The sequence below is a fragment of the Hordeum vulgare genome, chromosome 1H (assembly GCF_904849725.1).
Source record: "Hordeum vulgare subsp. vulgare chromosome 1H, MorexV3_pseudomolecules_assembly, whole genome shotgun sequence".
NCBI lineage: Eukaryota > Viridiplantae > Streptophyta > Magnoliopsida > Poales > Poaceae > Hordeum > Hordeum vulgare.
The window spans coordinates 429,435,970-429,449,165 of record NC_058518.1 but is presented as its reverse complement, the minus strand read 5'-3'; the positions used below and the strand labels follow the sequence as shown (position 1 = coordinate 429,449,165).

General features: G+C 45.0%; 1 protein-coding gene across 1 annotated transcript; it reads right to left on the bottom strand.

The window, feature by feature from the left end:
* Positions 1-8,409: 8,409 nt before the first annotated feature.
* On the bottom strand, positions 8,410-9,448 carry LOC123442792 (glycine-rich protein 2-like). Its single transcript, XM_045118936.1, has one exon. It carries the CDS (start codon positions 9,372-9,374, stop codon positions 8,685-8,687), a length of 690 nt encoding a protein of 229 aa, XP_044974871.1. The 5' UTR covers positions 9,375-9,448; the 3' UTR covers positions 8,410-8,684.
* Positions 9,449-13,196: the final 3,748 nt, after the last annotated feature.

The following is a 13,196-nucleotide window of genomic DNA, read 5'->3' as shown; positions in this document are numbered from 1 at the left end:
ATTTCGCCGGTGCACAAATCCACCATATACCTTCCTCAAAACATCCACCATACCTACCTATTATGGCATTTTCATAGCCATTCCGAGATATATTGCAATGCAACTTCCACCGTTCCGTCTCATGACATGTGACATCACTTTCATATTGCCATTGCATGATCGTAAGATAGCTAGCGACATGTTCCAACGTCATACGCTAAGCTAGATCATTGCACATCCCGGTACACTGCCGGAGGCATTTCATATAGAGTCATTATTGTTCTAAGTATGGAGTTGTAAGTAAATAAAAGTGTGATGATCATCATTATTAGAGCATTGTCCCATGTGAGGAAATAGAAAAAAAAGAGGCCAAAGAGCCCAAACAAAAAAATGAGAGAAAAAGAGAGAAGGGACAATGCTATTATCTTTTTCCACACTTGTGCTTCAAAATAGCACCACGTTCTTCATGATAGAGAGTCTCTTGTTTTGTCACTTTCATATACTAGTGGGAATTTTTATTATATAACTTGGCTTGTATATTCCAATGGTGGGCTTTCTCAAAATTGCCCTAGGTCTTCGTGAGCAAGCAAGTTGGGTGCACACCCACTAGTTTTCTTTTTGAGCTTCCATACACTTATAGCTCTAGTGCATCCGTTGCATGGAAACCCCTACTCATACACATTGATATCTATTGATGGGCATCTCCATAGCCCATTGATACACCGAGTCAATGTGACCATCTCCTCCTTTTTGCCTCACCACCTTCACCACACTCTATTCCACCTATAGTGCTATATCCATGGCTCACGCTCATGTATTGCGTGAGAGTTGAAAAAGTTTGAGAAAGTAAGAGTGCGAAAACAATTACTTGGACAATACCGGGGTTGTGCATGATTTAAATTCGTTGTGTGGGGATGATGGAGCATAGCCAGACTATATGATTTTGTAGGGATAACTTTCTTTGGCCTTGTTATTTCAAAAGTTCATGATTACTTTGCTAGTATGCTTGAAGTATTATTGTTTTCATGTCAATATTAAACTATTGTTTTGAATCTTACGGATCTGAACATTCATGCCACAATGAAGAAGTTACAAAGAACAAATATATTAGGTAGCATTCCACATCAAAAATTCGGTCTTTATCACTTACCTACTCGAGGACGAGCAGGAGTTAAGCTTGGGGATGCTTGATACGTCTCCAACATATCTATAATTTTTTATTGTTCCATGCTATTATATTATCACCTTGGGATGTCTTATATGCATTTATATGCCATTTTACATCATTTTTGGGACTAACCTATTAACTCAGTGCCTAGTGCCAGTTTCTTTTTTCCGTGTTTTTGGCCTGTTTCAGAAAAGAATATTAAACGGAGTCCAAACGGAATAAAACCTGCGGGGTAATTTTTTCCATAACAGAAGATACGCACAGGACTTGAGAACAAGGCAGGAGGTCTCATGGGAGGTCACGAGGCCCCTAGGCACGCCCTGGGGGCGCCTAGCACGCTCGTGGGCCCCCTGTGCCTCCTCTGCCCTACCTCTTTCGCCTATAAATTCCCAAAAATCCCGAAACCTCCACAGGGAGCCACGAAAATACTTTTCCGACGCCGCAAGCTTCTGTCTCCGCAAGATCCCATCTCGAGACCGTTCTGGTGCCCTACCGGAGAGGGATTCGGACACGGAGGGCTTCCTCATCAACACCATTGCCTCTCTGATGATGCGTGAGTAGTTCACCACAGACCTTCGGGTCCATAGCTAGTAGCTAGATGGCTTCTTCTCTCTCCTGGATCTTCAATACAAAGTTCTCCATGATCTTCATGGAGATCTATCAGATGTAACTTGCTTTTGCAGTGTGTTTGTCGAGATCCGATGAATTGTGGATTTATGATCAGATTATCTATGAATATTATTTGAGTCTCCTCTGATTTATTATATGCATGATTTCGTATCCTTGTAATTCTCTTCGAGTTATGGGTTTTGTTTGGCCAACTTGATCTATAATTCTTGCAATGGGAGAAGTGCTTGGTTTTGGGTTCATACCGTGCGGTGTCCTCACCTAGTGACATAAGGGGTAGCGAGGCACGCATCGTGTTGTTGCCATCAAGGGTTAAAAGATGGGGTTTATATCATACTGCATGAATTTATCCCTCTACATCATGTCATCTTGCTTAAGGCGTTACTCCATTTGTTATGAACTTAATACACTAGATGCATGCTGGATAGCGGTCGATGTGTGGAGTAATAGTAGTAGATGCAGAAAGTATCGGTCTACTTGTCTCGGACGTGATGCATATATGTATGATCATTGCCTTAGATATCGTCATGACTTCGCGCGATTCTATCAATTGCTCGACAGTAATTCGTTCACCCACCGTAATACTTGCTATCATGAGAGAAGCCTCTAGTGAACACTATGGCCCCCGGGTCTATTTTACACATCATATATTTAGATCTACATACAAAAATACCAAAAATACCTTGCTGCATTTTTATTTCTTTTTACCTTTTATCACCTTCAGATCTCACCTTGCAAGTAATCGTGAAGGGATTGACAACTCCTTTATCGCGTTGGGTGCAAGTTTGTTTGCTTTTGCGTAGGTTCATTGGTGCTTCATCTTGATACTCCTACTGGATTGATACCTTGGTTCTCAAACTGAGGGAAATACTTATCTCTACTTTGCTGCATCACCCTTTCCTCTTCAAGGGAAAAACCAACGCAAGCTCAAGAAGTAGCAGGGAGTTACCTCTCGGTTAAACTATAAAAATTTCTCTAAATTTGGCGTGTTGTGTACAACTCGTGAGCCTAACAATTTAAGAGAAGCACTTGATGATTCTAGGTGGAAGAAGGATGATTTCATTGCTTTGCAAAGATATAAGACTTGGCATCTGGTTCCTGCTCAGAAAGGAAAGAACCTGATTTACTGCAAGTGGGTATATCGCATAAAAAAGAAACCAGATGGTACTATAGATCGTTACAAGGCTAGACTTGTTGCCAAGGTCTTCAAACAAAGGTATGGCATAGATTATGAAGATACCTTTAGTCCACTTGTTAAAGCTGCAACAATTCATCTCGTCCTTTCAATAGCTATGTCAAGGGGATGGAGCCTTAGGCAGCTAGATGTGCAGAATGCGTTTCTTCATGGTGTTCTAGAAGAGGAAGTTTATATGAAACAACCTCCTGGGTTTGAAGATAAAAATGTACCTTTTCAGGATTGCAAACTTGACAAAGCTTTGTATGGATTAAAATAGGCACCTAGAGCATGGTACTCACGGCTAAGCATGAAACTTCAAGCTCTTGGGTTTGTTCCATCAAAATCCGACACCTCTCTACTTATTTATACCAAGCATCAAACATCCATATTTGTTCTTATATATGTTGGTGATATTATTGTTACAAGTTCTTCTGATGGAGCAATAACAGCATTGCTTAAAGATCTAGGTTCTGAATTTGCTCTCAAAGATTTGGGAGATCTTCACTTCTTTTTAGGTATTGAAATCAAGAAACTCACTAATTGTATTCATTTGTCTCAAGCAAAATATGCAACTGAATTATTGAGTAGAATTGGCATGCAAAACTGCAAACGTTCACCAACTCCACTGTCTAGTTCAGAACCTCTGTATCTCTAACAGAAGGAGAGCCTCTTGGTCAAGAAGATGTTAGTGGGTACACAAGCTTAGTGGGTGGTCTGTAGTACTTGACCTTAACCAAGCCTGGCATTTCTTGTGCAGTTAACAAAGTATGTCAATTTCTTCATGCACCTACTACAGCCATTGGACAGCAGCAAAACGAATTTTGAGGTACATAAAGAACACATTGACTACTGGTCTCACATTCACTAAGTCATCTTCCACACTTGTTAGTGCATTCTCACATGGAGACTCGGCTAGTTGTTTAGATGACACAAGATCAACAAGTGGATTTGCTATTTTCTATGAACCTAATCTTATCTCCTCGAGTGCAAAGAAGCAAGTCATTGTTTGCAGGTCGAGCCAAGAAGCAGAATACAGGGCATTGGCAACTACTACACCACAAGTCATTTGGGTTTAGTCCATGCTTAAAGAACTTGCAGTGTCACAAGCTCGACCTCCTTGTTTGTGGTGTGATAATTTTGGAGCCACTTATTTGCCTACTAACCTGGTTTTTCATGCGAGGACCAAACACATTGAAATTGATTTCCACTTTGTGCGAGAACGTGTTGCAAGTAAACAGTTGGATGTCAGATTTATTCCCTCCAAAGATCAAATTGCAGATGGCTTCACAAAGGCATTATCAATGAGAAGTTTTAAACAATTTTATCATAATCTCAACTTGATGAATCAGGGAGTATTAAACATCACGTTACAAGCCTTGGCCATCACGCATACGTAGTTAGGAGGATCTTATTATCTCTCTATTTGTATCCTCTTATCTACATGTATCTCTCTGGTTGTTACAACTGAATGATGTATGCCTCCTGCGAGAGCCGGCCTCGCCTTATCAATATAAATCAATGCGGGCTTCCATGAATGAAAGTTGAGACGCTTCTACGAAACCTAACAATCACAACCAAAATGTGTCGGATGTCACCATATTGGCCTTGCGGGAGGCAACTACCATGGGCTCTCCACTTCTGGACTCGACGGGCTATGGACATCTCCGTCACCACCTCCTCCGAGTCCACCGCGACGATGGACTACGAAACGGGCGGGAACTTGGATGGGTGGTGGCTGCGGTTAGAACGGAGGCGGTGGGAAAGGACGGACTTTCACATGAAAATGTCCAAATGTGGGGGCTCCGGCTTGCTTTTGCATGGAAGGGATGTTTTGGACTCCTGCGTGGCGGTTGTGAGGACGTCTGCAAGGTATTCGGACACAAGAACCAGTCTGTTGATGTTTGATGGATGATGTTGAAGGTCACACAGTGTTCAAACAACATGATCCATATGTTTACAGAAGATTTGATGGACGGGCGTTAGAGTCGAGAGGATAGTGCGAGTTTTGAATTTCGAAATCCCCACGTCCTCGCCTATCGTCCCATCTCAGTTCTCACGCAAGCCAAGCTGCGGCTGCCAGTGCCAGACAAGCCTCGGGAACAACCAACACCCTCTCCCGTTACGTCCCGTCTCCTCGCTTACAGTGACGGTGGGTTGGGGTGGACAGACTTCAACGGATGCGTTTGACTATTCGTTTACCAGTGCCAGCCAAGCTACTCGCAGGTCCAAAGTCTTCCTTACGACCGCCCAGAAATTTTTTGAAATATTGTTGGTAATCAAAAAGTCACGCACACATATTTGAATCTTATTTACCACCTCGAAATGTTTCAAAAAATATTTCAAACAGAAAACAGGCAGCGGGGGGGGGGGGGGGGGGGGAGGAAAATTCAAATATACACGGTCAAACTTCTTGTTTTCTTCACAGGGCGCACTCCATTGAATTATTTTATGAAGCTTTATGATACCAATCTTATCTGGCAAACCTAATAGTACAACAATTTGCCCCCATCCAAGAGAATACCATTCGACTCCTTGTCTTTTTTTTCCTGCAGGTGTTCAATGAGGCTCCCGCAAGCTCCAAAACGGTGCATTCTGACGAGAACCCCTAAGAGCGTATAGCATTCAGGTATTGAAGGACCCAAGAGCGTATAGCATTCAGGTAACGAAGGACTTAACCTTTTAGACGAGACGCTTCCATAAGGTTGTTTGTAATGGGTAGTATCATATACTTTTTTTTTGAATTTTACACCACATATATTAGGTCAGCAAACCGTTTCATTAAAAACCTTGCCGGTCCCCAAAGGTACCCTGACAAGGAGAAGAGTGCGTAAGAAACTTGCTGCCTCTCAATCAAATCATAGTTACATCATTCAAGAGTTAGACTTGCGTCATGGTTTAGAAGGCACAGTTAGATTTGCGTGCGTTTTTAAAATAGACAAAGATTAAGGCACGTTGCATTTACTCCTAACAGCTAATTAGTACTCCATTGTACTACTTCTATATGCATGCATAGTGTGAATGCTATTTTTTAACTCATTTCACAACCAATCAATAACCACCTACTCCCTCCGTACCTAAATATAAGTCTTTTAAGATATTTCGCTAGGTGTCTATATACGAAGCAAACTGAATGAATCTATACTCAAAAGTATGTCTATATACATCCGTATGTAGTCCATTAGTTAAACCTCTAGAAAGACTTATATTTAGGAACGGAGGGAGTAGGTCCTAGAGAATTTGCATGCACGTCTTTTAAACCGTGACGAAGGAAGTATCATACATATGATACTAGTGTATGATACCACATTTATAATGCATAGTATCATATGTTAGTATCATGAGGTAGTTCATTTATTGTCATGCAAGGCACATAGTAGCACATCATTTAATATGATACGGTATCATGATATGATAATCAACTCTCTCTTTCTTAATTTAATTCTATGTCACCTCATCAAAATTACCTAGTTAACATGCATGATACTACCTATAATACTTCCTATACACTTGAACGGAGGTAGTACTACTATTACGGGCAGCCTAAGCTCAACGGACAAGGCACCCAACCATTACTCGCCCAGCAAGCCACGGGTTGGTATAGCCTAGTGCAATAAATTGACTTGTAACCCACATGAGTCATGTAACCAGAATTTAGCCAGTACAATACTTCCTCCATTTCTAAATATAAGTTTTTTTAAAGATTTCACTAGTGAACTACATACGAAATAAAATAAATGAATGTATACTCTAAAATATGTCTATATACATCCGTATGTATATTTTTAGTGAAACCTCTAAAAAATATATATTTAGGAACGGAAGTACATAATAAGCCAATTTCACAGGGCGACCAAATCCTAGATTAATTTTATCCCAACCATTGAGGTCCAAAGGGCTATGGTTCCTCACTTTGATCTCTCAAGTCTACCGCCGAGTTACCTCCGTCCGGATCTCTGGCCAACACACAGTGCAATGCAGACACATAGCAATAGTAGGGTTTTACCTCTTCGGGAAGGGGCGAACCTCTGTAAATCGTTGTCTCTAGTGTGTAGGAAGGAGTTCGAGGCAGTCTTCAGTTCATACTAACCAGCAGAAACCACAACGTGTAGATTGGAGAGAAAACATAGACCAACAACATCGGAGAAACGGGATAAAGATGACCAAATTATACAAGGAATTTGTTGGAGCTCAACGGAAACAAAGTGAGCATGAAAGAAACGGATATGGCAACCTCCATTCCTACAGCATCGCCCTTATTCTGTCGGCCACTCCACCATCCACAAACGAAGCGAAGGCAGGAGGAAACTGGATAGAGCCATAGAGGGGACTAAATCAAGCTCTTTTGACACGAGGGGATTCATGAGGTTTCGAGAGGAAAATCTCCACGAAGACCAGAAACCCCACAGAACCTCGGACGCCCATTTGGTAAGACAGGTTTGCTTAGCCGAATCCCTTCCATGTGTTTCAAAACCCTCCTCCACAAAGGGGTGGAAGCAAATCGAGGATTTGAAAGGATTGGGTGAAAGGAAGTGATTCACCAAATCCCCTCCTTTCCAAACCTCCCCAATCCACTTCTATCAAACAAAGACTTACAGTGAGCTCATCGGCTTGGGATGTTACCGGCAGACCAAAGTTGTTTGCCGTCATCGAAGAGGACGAGGACTGGACTGCAACACCTATGGCGGCCACGAACAGGGCTTGACGATCAGATTACACCACAGACCAAGCCTCGTCCCCGATCAGATTACACCACAGACCGCCATTTTAATGACAAAAAAGACTAGCAAGTACGACTGGAGTGGCCGGATACCTGCCGGCAAAGGTCGAAAGGGTGTACTACATAGAATCTTGGTTTCAGGTGGGAGGGGCTTGAAAAATGCTAAAAAGCTGCAGATAGCAAGTCTTCCTAAGCTACCAAAGATTTATTCAATGGTAGTTCATGTGTTTACTGACATATGCTGGAAGGAGATCCAAAATTTAGGCTGTGATTCTTGGCATCCAAAGTCTAACGCAACACAGTTACAGCCCATTCATCAGCAAGCTAACGTGCCACTAGGCTATGATGGAATGATGGAATTCGCATTACGCTAATCATGGAATGCAGGCGTAATGAAACAGATGCAAAAAAGATTAAGCTAGGCACATTTTGCAAGCCAGGATTAAAGCAAGTGGCGTTTGATGAAGCAACAAACAGCAGTCAGACAAGCAGTTCAGGTCGACGACAGATGCACAAAGTATACTGCTAAGATTTGGAAACATCAACCTGTGCGAGTAGTTTCAACATTACGGATCAATCATGTAATTGCCCTATCAAAACCACCACTGAAACCACAGAAATGGGAGAACAAGAATCCCAAAAATAGCCCACGACTAACCTGAACAAAATATCCAAACTAAACCTTGCAAGCAGGAAGATATATAAGATAAAACAATAGTAACGCGAGATCAGAGATCAATCTTAGACACCAAACTTGACTTCGATAACTTAGTTCATCCAATACATAAGAGATAGATCTGTGTCCTCATCACAGAGACACAACAAAATAACTTGGATCTTTAACGGACAAACCACCAGCAATTCTTCTGGATCCAAGCTCGCATGGAGCAGCACGGGGAAACGCTACGGCGACTAATACTAGTACTGATGGGTATAGGTATGACTTGATGCAGGATCAGGAGATAGGAAAAGGAGCGAAGGGGAAGGGGGCACTCAGATCTGACGGGCTGCGCCGCTTAGTGGGCCTTGTTGGGGCACTCGCGGGAGAAGTGGCCAGACTCGCCGCAGGAGAAGCAGCCGCCACCGCCGCCGCCGCCGCCACCACCACGGCCGCCACCGCCGCCGTAGCCGCCCCCACCGTAGCCGCCGCCACCGCCGCCGCCCTGGGGGCAGTCCCTGGAGATGTGGCCCTCCTCGCCGCACTTGTAGCACTCGCGGCCGCCGCCGCCACCTCCTCCGTAGCCACCGCCGCCGCCCTGGGGGCAGTCCCTGGAGATGTGGCCCTCCTCGCCGCACTTGTAGCACCCACGGCCGCCGCCACCGCCGCCTCCATAACCACCTCCACCGTAGCCGCCGCCACCGCCTCCGTAGCCGCCGCCACCTCCGCCGTAGCCGCCACCGCCACCGCCGTAGCCGCCGCCGCCGCCTCCGTAGCCGCCGCGGCCACCACCGCCATCGCTAGGGCGGGAGCCGCCGGAGAGAGCGCCTCCTCCTGGTGCGGTGACGTCGGAGGCCTTGGTGCGCCCGTCGTCGCCGGTGATGACATCGAACTCGACGACGTCGTTCTCGTTGAGGCTGCGGTAGCCGTCGGACTTGATGGCGGACTGGTGGACGAAGAGGTCCTCGCTGCCGTCCTCCGGGGAGATGAAGCCGAACCCCTTGGTGACGTTGAACCACTTCACGGTTCCCTTGACCCTCGCCCCCATCTTGCGCCGCCGAAAACGAAGGACCAAAACCCTAGCAGGAAACCCTAGATCGGTGTGGATGCGGAGGGAGGATGTGGGGGTGTCGGTATAAATAGGCTGGTTAGTTGGGCTCGTGCAGTAGCTACAATGGCCCAACCACACAGTTAAACTGGGCCTATTGGTTTCCACTGCGCAGACAACAGTGGCCCAAACACTCTCTCAGAGAACTTTTGTTTTCTCAAAATAAGTTTTTGAGAGAACTCGTCACTTAGCTGAGACAGGCCCGCTTGGCACGACCTTAAATATTCTGACACTTTCGTTTTTTTATTATATTTTTTGGTACTTCTATTTTTTAGGTACTGGTGCTTTTGCTCAACAAAAAATATTATCCGGGTGGTCCTTCTCTGAGTGTAGCACGACACAAAATCGTGTGCATCAATTATTTTAGAGAAACTACGATGGTTTATTGATAAACGATGTTCATAGAAATTACTCCTATAAATGATGTTGGAGTATCCGTCTTTCTGGGCTGCTCGAGGGCGGAGAGAACCTCCTAGCCATCCGCGGTAGGGTGGCTTGTGGACGGAGTCTTTTGTAGCAGATGCGGGTCGTCATATGTGCCTCGACGATGTGGTTAGAAGGTTAATGAGTGGTGGATCGAGGGCGCATGATCGTTAGAGTCAGCGTGTGTCCATGACGGATGAACCGAGGGCGCACAATTGCTAAAGTCAGCGTGTGTTCAAGAAGAGTGAACCAGGATCGCCATGCGGTGGATCCTTCATCATGGGTGTCTCACTCGCGGAGGAGCCTCATGGTCGAGCGTCCCGTGGTTGCTTGGCGCGAGGGCCGCTACTCTCGGGGACGATGTGAGTCGTCTGATCTGCCCACACGGGTTGCAGTCGGGTGACCCAACTGAGTGGTCCATGACAAGTGGACCGCCCAATCGCGCCCGGGGCCACTGTCATTGGACGGCGTCGAGCGCGTCCATGTTGGCCTTGTCGCGCGCTGCCTCGAGCGCAACAGCGTGGTCGGACGTGTGTGTTGGCGTCTTCGACCCTTGCGGGGTTGGTCCACACGCACTAGCTGGGGTCGCGTTGCGGTCTCAGCACCGGCTCAATTGTGGGCCCCTTTTCGGGTTCTTCACTGGCCCCATGCGTGTATGTGTGTGAGGCTCGTGTGACGCATCCCCCTCGTGCGTTAACGCTGCATCCAGCTAGCTGTGCGGAAGGTCATCTAGACGTTTGTGTGGAGGGTCGTCCAACCGGTTGTGCGGAGGGTCGTCCAGCCAGCGCGTGTGCCCGGCTAGACGGCAGCAAAAAATGCTGCTATGGCAACTATTTTGGTGCCATGACACAGGTTTGAGAAATGATGTCATGGCAATCATTTTGCTTTGCCATGGCACGAGTTTATTAATTCAGTATAAATTGTCATTTGAATTTACCATGTCTTGTCTAAGATTCTAAAGTGGAAATTTGCTTTCACTTTCACGATGGCACGAGAGACACTCTTCTTCTTGTTGGGAAACGTAATAGAAAACAAACACAAAATTGCCCTACGATTGTACCATGAACACATTTGGACTCCTCTTATGCATCTTCATAGTGTGTGACCTTGTAGCTTCGCTAAAACATTGACATGAACAAAAAACCCTTTGTTCAATGACCAATAGAGGAACTGTGAACGTCCATATTAATCCCTATGGATACAAGAGTGACATTTGAGTGAACCTTTGGTTATCATGAGCTATTCCCTTTGCTTCATGATACTTTACCAACCGCGAGGTGAGATGTATGAGTATCCTCTTGAGTCAAACTAATATCACTATACTCGTCTCCTCGTTACCGGTTTTCTTCTTCTTTCTCTTTGACATGTTCCACCATCCGTGTGACCTAGTCACGTGCCTAACGAGATGATGATGGATGTCGTTACACCAAGAGGGCCCTAAGAAAATATCTCCATCGTCGGAGGAGAAAATCACGCTCTTGAGCTATCTACTCCCTTATGAAACAAATTGTTGAACCTATAAGTTATTGTGAGACCGATAGAAGAGGTGTCTAGAGGTGGGTGAATAGACTACTTGCATAAATTAAAATCCTAGTCATTTCGCAATTTTAGAGGTTAGAAGATTTTAGCGATTCTAACAAGTCTAGTGCACCCTACGCATGCTAGTCAACAAATATGACACCGAAAAGTAAAGACTTTGCACATGTAGTAAGGAGTGGAGTTTAGGAAGATCAAACGCGAAGAAGTTGACACGACGATTTTTGGCATGATTCCGATAGGTGGCGCTATTGTACGTCCATGTTAGTGAAGACCTCAACCCACAGAGGGTAACGACTACGATAGTCCATGGAGGGCTCCACCCACGAGGGGTCCACGAAGAGGCGGCCTTGTCTATTCCACCACGGCTTCCGTCCACACAGGACTAGCCTCCCTCACGGTAGATCTTCACGAAGTAGGCGATCTCCTTGCCATACAAACTTCTTGGTTCAACTACACACCACGAAGTAGGAGGCTCCCAAGAGACACCTAACCAATCTAGGAGACACCACCCTCCTAAAGGTAATAGATGTGGTAGAACGATGAACTCCTTGCTCTTGTGCTTCAAACGATAGTATCCTCAACACTCAATCACTCTCTCTCAGATTTGGCAGGGGTAGGAGAGATTGATCTTGTGGAAAGCAACTTGGGGATGCTATAGATCAATATTCAAATGATTGGAATGGAATCTCCTCATCTCAACACATGAGTAAGTGGCTCTCTAAAAAACTGGATTTGGCAAGTGTAAGTGTGTTCCGAGTGCTTCCTCTTCGAATGGGAGGTAGGTGGAGGGGTATATATAGGCATCCCCCAAAATCCAACAGTTATAGCATTACTGCCCAACTCGGCGAAACCGAAAAGAATCTTGGTGGTACCGAGTTGCACTAAATGTGGCAACTTTTGAATTCTCGGTGAGACCGATATATAAATCTCGGTGGTACCAATATAGGTGTCCTAGGCAGTTCCCAAACCTCGATGAGACCGATTCTCTAAACTCGGTGGTACCGATTCTTGAAAGTTGCTGACCAGAAAGTTGGTCACTGATTTTGGTGGCATCGAATGGAATGTTGGTGGCAACGAGATGGTGGGTTTGGCATAGGATATGTGTGACACTCTGAATTTGGTGCTACAGCAATCTGAGGATTAAGCTAATCCAATTATGATCATTGTTGGAATCAACCCTTATTCAAATTCCTCGCAATTCAAAATCATTTGAAAAGTGAAATGAAAAGTTTTACAAACTGGTAAATAAAAAAAATCATGCAAAGGTTTCAAATATTCGGTGGGAATTTCTAAAAATGCAAACACAACTTTGCAAATGTTTAGGTGCCCCTAAAACAATTTAACAGATGCCAAAACAATTATTAAGTGCCTTTTGGGATTATAATATTTTCTATTGTTTTCAAAAGGTCTCTAAATTTCATTGTGGCTATACCAAATATTGCAATGCAAATATTGGGCATGTTCACTTATTTTTGTAATGGTCATTTATTACTAATCTTTAAAAACATAATAGTCTATTTAAAAAGGTTTAAAAAGGGATAAAAAACCATACCCAACTAGGCCAATCGGCCCAGCAGGCCGGCCAACCCCCACAGCCCACTTCCACCGGGGGGTATAAACCCCCCGTGGAAACCCTAATGCGGGTCACTCCCTCTCCCCATTCCCAACCCCGCCGCGAGGAACGCCACGCACGAGGGTCTACCTCCCTCACTCGTTCACCTCCCCATCCCGCTCGGCCTCTCCCCTCGCTCGCACCCACGCGCTCCACCTCGCCTCCCTGCCTCGCTCCGCCCAAACGAC

Coding starts and splice junctions, on each gene's coding strand:
- LOC123442792 (XM_045118936.1), bottom strand. CDS start 9,374: ATGGGGGCGAGGGTCAAGGGAACCGTGAAGTGGTTCAACGTCACCAAG.